The 5967-nt window shown below is 52.0% G+C and overlaps 1 protein-coding gene across 1 annotated transcript in view; it reads left to right on the top strand.

Moving 5' to 3' along the window:
• Positions 1-2231: 2231 nt before the first annotated feature.
• Positions 2232-5967, top strand: part of LOC121348165 (disks large homolog 4-like) — a gene marked incomplete at its 3' end in the record, with an annotated part of 6757 nt that continues 3021 nt past the window's right edge. The window contains exons 1-7 of the mRNA XM_041427394.1: positions 2232-2242; positions 2398-2574; positions 3030-3088; positions 3506-3553; positions 3679-3780; positions 4408-4519; positions 5485-5545. Coding sequence (XP_041283328.1) covers positions 2232-2242; positions 2398-2574; positions 3030-3088; positions 3506-3553; positions 3679-3780; positions 4408-4519; positions 5485-5545 — 570 coding nt within the window. The remainder of the gene's footprint in view (positions 2243-2397; positions 2575-3029; positions 3089-3505; positions 3554-3678; positions 3781-4407; positions 4520-5484; positions 5546-5967) is intronic.

Here is a 5967-nt window from a genome sequence, read left to right as displayed (position 1 = left end):
TTTTTTTGTGATTTTTCATTGATTTTTTGGTCATTTTTTAGTGATTTTTTTTGGTTGTTTTTGGAGGTGTTTTTCAGGTTTGGGATCTTGGGGACATTGGGGACACCTGGGGACACCTGGGGACATCGGGGACACCTCGGGGATTTGGGGCAGTTTGGGGTTTTTGGGGATTTTTGGGATTTTTTGGGATTTTTTTGGATTTTTTGGGGATTTTTTGTGATTTTTTTACGATTTTTTTGTGATTTTTTAGTGATTTTTTTTGGAGGTGTTTTTCAGGTTTGGGATCTTGGGGACACCTGGGGATACCTGGGGACACCTGGGGACATCGGGGACACCTCGGGAATTTGGGGCAGTTTGGGGTTTTGGGGGTTCTTTGGGATTTTTTGGGGTTTTTTTGGGATTTTTTGTGAATTTTTGTTATTATTTGTGATTTTTTAGTGATTTTTTTTGGCCGTTTTTGGAGGTGTTTTTCAGGTTTGGGATCTTGGGGACACCTGGGGACATTCGGGGAATTTGGGGACATTTGGGTTTTTTTGGGTTTTTTTGGGTTTTTTTTTGGATTTTTTGTAAATTTTGGGGTTTTTGGGGGATTTTTTGGCCATTTTGGAGGTGTTTTTCAGATTTGCCATCTTGGGGACATTTGGGGACATTTGGGGACATTGAGGACATTAGGGGGATCCAGTGGATTTGGGGATTTTTGGGGTTTTTTTGTGAATTTTTGGGATTCTTTTGGTGAATTTTTTGGGGACTTCTGGTGATTTTTGGTGTGATTTTTCATGAACTTTTGAGGGATTTTTCAGATCTGGGAGATTTGGGATCTTGGGGACATTTGGGGACATTTGGAGGAGTTTTGGGTTTTGGGGATTTTTGGGGAATTTCTGAGATTTTTTGGTGAATTTTTGGGGTTTTTTGAGGGATTTTTTAGATTTGGGATCTTGGGGACGTTTGGGGATTACTGGGATGAACTGGGATGAACTGGGGGACACTGAGGGTCGGGACACCTGGGGACACCTGGGGACACCTGGGGACACCTGGGGACACCTGGGGACACCTGGGGACACCTGGGGACACCTGGGGACACCTGGGGACACCGGGGGGATTTGGGGCAGTTTGGGGTTTTTGGGGATTTTTGGGATTTTTTTGGGATTTTTTGTGATTTTTTACGATTTTTTTGTGATTTTTCATTGATTTTTTGGTCATTTTTTAGTGATTTTTTTTGGTTGTTTTTGGAGGTGTTTTTCAGGTTTGGGATCTTGGGGACATTGGGGACACCTGGGGACACCTGGGGACATCGGGGACACCTCGGGGATTTGGGGCAGTTTGGGGTTTTTGGGGATTTTTGGGATTTTTTGGGATTTTTTTGGATTTTTTGGGGATTTTTTGTGATTTTTTTACGATTTTTTTGTGATTTTTTAGTGATTTTTTTTGGAGGTGTTTTTCAGGTTTGGGATCTTGGGGACACCTGGGGATACCTGGGGACACCTGGGGACATCGGGGACACCTCGGGAATTTGGGGCAGTTTGGGGTTTTGGGGGTTCTTTGGGATTTTTTGGGGTTTTTTTGGGATTTTTTGTGAATTTTTGTTATTATTTGTGATTTTTTAGTGATTTTTTTTGGCCGTTTTTGGAGGTGTTTTTCAGGTTTGGGATCTTGGGGACACCTGGGGACATTCGGGGAATTTGGGGACATTTGGGTTTTTTTGGGTTTTTTTGGGTTTTTTTTTGGATTTTTTGTAAATTTTGGGGTTTTTGGGGGATTTTTTGGCCATTTTGGAGGTGTTTTTCAGATTTGCCATCTTGGGGACATTTGGGGACATTTGGGGACATTGAGGACATTAGGGGGATCCAGTGGATTTGGGGATTTTTGGGGTTTTTTTGTGAATTTTTGGGATTCTTTTGGTGAATTTTTTGGGGACTTCTGGTGATTTTTGGTGTGATTTTTCATGAACTTTTGAGGGATTTTTCAGATCTGGGAGATTTGGGATCTTGGGGACATTTGGGGACATTTGGAGGAGTTTTGGGTTTTGGGGATTTTTGGGGAATTTCTGAGATTTTTTGGTGAATTTTTGGGGTTTTTTGAGGGATTTTTTAGATTTGGGATCTTGGGGACGTTTGGGGACACTGGGATGAACTGGGATGAACTGGGATGAACTGGGGGACACTGAGGGTCACCCCGGGGAGGTGACAAAGGTGACAAAGGTGACAAAGGTGACAGAGGTGACAAAGGTGACAATGGCACCCAGGTATGACAGGGCCAAGGACGTGGGGAGAGAATGGGGACATTGAGAGCACTGGGATGAACTGGGATGAACTGGGATGAACTGGTTCATACTGGGATGGGCTGGGGGACACTGAGGGTGACCCCAGGGAGGTGACAAAGGTGACAATGCCACCGCAGGGCCCTGTTTGACTACGACAAGGCCAAGGACGTGGGCTTCCTGAGCCAGGCGCTGAGCTTCCGCTTCGGGGACGTTCTGCACGTGCTCGACGCCTCCGACGAGGAGTGGTGGCAGGCCCGGCTGGTGCTGCCCCCCCAGCAGCCCCCCGACATCGGCTTCGTGCCCAGCAAGCGCCGGTGAGACACTGGGAGCCACTGGTTTGTACTGGTTTGTACTGGGAGCCACTGGTTTGTACTGGTTTATACTGGGAGTGGATTTGGAGTGGCTCCTATGGGGTTCAATGGCACTGGGAGTTACTGGGACTCACTGGTTTGTACTGGGAGTCACTGGTTTGTACTGGTTTGTACTGGGAGCCAATATCGGGGTGTTCCAACGGGGTTCAGTGGCACTGGTTTGTACTGGTTTGTACTGGTTTGTACTGGGAGCCACTGGAGCCTTACTGGTGTAACTGGCATTAACTGGGACCCACTGGGGAGGAACTGGAGCCTTACTGGTGGCTACTGGGAGGGAACTGGTCCAGACTGGTCCAAACCGGTTCTTACTGGCCCAAACCGGTCCAAACCGGTCCACACTGGTCCAGACTGGTCCAAACTGGTCCTTACTGGTCCAAACTGGTCCTTACTGGTTGCAGGGTGGAGCGCCGGGAGTGGACGCGGCTCAAGGCCAAAGATCGGGGGCCGGGGGCTCAAGGTGGGGCCCAAAAACCCCCAAAATTGCCCCAAAAACACCCCAAAATTCCTCCAAAAACCCCCAAAAATACCCCCCAAAAATCCCCCAAAAAATCCCCCCAAAATCCCAAAAATGCCCTCAAAAATCCCACAAAAGTCTCCAAAAATCCCCAAAATACCAAAAAAACCCCCCAAAATACCAAAAAAATCCCCCCAAAAATGCCCCAAAATCCCAAAAATGCCCTTGAAAATCCCCCAAAAATCTCCATAAAATCTCCAAAAAATCCCCCCAAAATCTAAAAAAAGCCGAAAAATATCCCAAAAAATCCCCCAAAAAATCCAAAAAAATCCCCAAAAAATCCCCCAAAACCCCAAAAAATCCCCAAAAGTCCCCCAAAATTCCCCCCAAAAATCCCCAAAACCCCCGGGTTTCCCACAGGCCGCGAGGACGCCGTGCTGAGCTACGAGACGGTGACGCAGATGGAAGGTGAATTTTGGGTTGAAATCCCGGAATTTTGGGATTTCCCCTCTCGGGGGGGTGGTTCAGGACTTCGGGAATTTGGGGATTTTTGGGGATTTTTGGGGATTTTGGGTTTTTTTTCCCCTCCCCAGTTCACTACGCGCGGCCGATCATCATCCTGGGCCCCACCAAGGATCGCGTCAACGACGACCTCCTGTCCGAGTTCCCCGAGAAATTCGGGTCCTGCGTGCCCCGTGAGTCACCTGGGCACACCTGGGGGCATCAGGAACACACCTGGCACACCTGGGGGCATCACGAACACACCTGGGCACACCTGGGGGCACCTGGGATACACCTGGGCACATCTAGAATACACCTGGGCACACACCTGGGGGCACCTGGGGGCATCACGAACACACCTGGGAACACCTAGAATACACCTGGGCACACCTGGGCCCCTTTTACCTCACATTTCACACCCAGTTAACACCCGTTACCTGTCCCAGGTGTGTCCCAGGTGTGTCTCACCTGTCTCACCTGTGTCACCCGCAGACACGACGCGGCCCAAGCGCGAGTACGAGGTCGATGGCCGCGATTATCACACCTGAGCACACACCTGGGCCCCATTTATCTCATATTTCACACCCAGTTAACACCCGTTACCTGTCCCAGGTGTGTCCCAGGTGTGTCTCACCTGTCTCACCTGTGTCACCCGCAGACACGACGCGGCCCAAGCGCGAGTACGAGGTGGATGGGCGCTATTATCACACCTGGGCACACCTGAGCCCCATTTATCTCACATTATCCCCCATTTCAGGGGTGTCACCTGTGCCAGGTGTGTCCCAGGTGTGTCTCACCTGTCTCACCTGTGTCACCCGCAGACACGACGCGGCCCAAGCGCGAGTACGAGGTCGACGGCCGCGATTATCACTTCGTGGCGTCGCGGGAGCGCATGGAGAAGGACATCCAGGGCCACAAGTTCATCGAGGCGGGGTAGTACAACAGCCACCTGTACGGCACCAGCGTCCAATCGGTGCGCGAGGTGGCTGAGCAGGTGAGAGCACACCTGGGCACTCCTGGGATACACGTGGGATACCCCTGGGCACACGTGGATACATCTGGGCACTGCTGGGATACCCCTGGGCACACCTGGGATACACCTGGGATACACGTGGGATACCCCTGGGCACACGTGGATACATCTGGGCCCTGCTGGGATACACCTGGGCACACGTGGATACATCACCTGGGATACACATGGGATACACCTGGATAAAGGGTCACACCTGAGCTCACCTGGGGCACACCTGGGGTACACCTGGGCACACCTGGGCACACCTGGGATACACCTGCGGTACACCTGGATAAACCTGGATACACCTGGGGTACACCTGAGATACACCTGGGTCACACCTGGGGTACACCTGGGCACACCTGGGCGGGGCAGTACAACAGCCACCTGTACGGCACCAGCGTGCAGTCCGTGCGCGAGGTGGCTGAGCAGGTGAGAGCACACCTGGGCACACCTGGGCACACCTGGGTACACCTGGGATACACGTGAGATACACCTGGATAAACCTGGATACACCTGGGGTACACCTGAGATACACCTGGGATACACCTGGGATACACGTGAGATACACCTGGATAAACCTGGATACACCTGGGGTACACCTGAGATACACCTGGGATACACCTGGGATACACGTGAGATACACCTGGATAAACCTGGATACACCTGGGGTACACCTGAGATACACCTGGGATACACCTGGGATACACGTGAGATACACCTGGATAAACCTGGGCACTCCTGGGATACACCTGGATACATCTGAGCACTGCTGGGATACCCCTGGGCACACCTGGGATACACCTGGATACATCTGAGCACTGCTGGGATACACCTGGGTACACCTGGGCACACCTGGGATACATCTGGGGCACACCTGGGTGGGGCAGTACAACAGCCACCTGTACGGCACCAGCGTCCAATCGGTGCGCGAGGTGGCTGAGCAGGTGAGAGCACACCTGGGCACACCTGGGAACACCTGAGCACACCTGGGCACACACCTGGGCACACCTGGGATACACCTGGGGCACACCTGGGCACACCTGGGATACATGTGGGTACATCTGGGTACACGTGGGTACACCTGGGCACCCCTGGGTACACGTGGGTACACCTGGGCACACCTGGGGTACACCTGGGCACACCTGGGCAGGGCAGTACAACAGCCACCTGTACGGCACCAGCGTGCAGTCGGTGCGCGAGGTGGCTGAGCAGGTAAACACACCTGGGCACACCTGGGCACACCTGGGATACATCTGGGGCACACCTGGGCGGGGTAGTACAACAGCCACCTGTACGGCACCAGCGTCCAATCGGTGCGCGAGGTGGCTGAGCAGGTGAGAGCACACCTGGGCACACCTGGGATACA

Source organism: Onychostruthus taczanowskii, unplaced genomic scaffold (genome assembly GCF_017590055.1).
Source record: "Onychostruthus taczanowskii isolate IOZ18803 unplaced genomic scaffold, ASM1759005v1 scaffold999, whole genome shotgun sequence".
NCBI lineage: Eukaryota > Metazoa > Chordata > Aves > Passeriformes > Passeridae > Onychostruthus > Onychostruthus taczanowskii.
The sequence above is the reverse complement of the archived record's forward strand: the minus strand, read 5'-3'. Positions and strand labels throughout refer to the sequence as shown.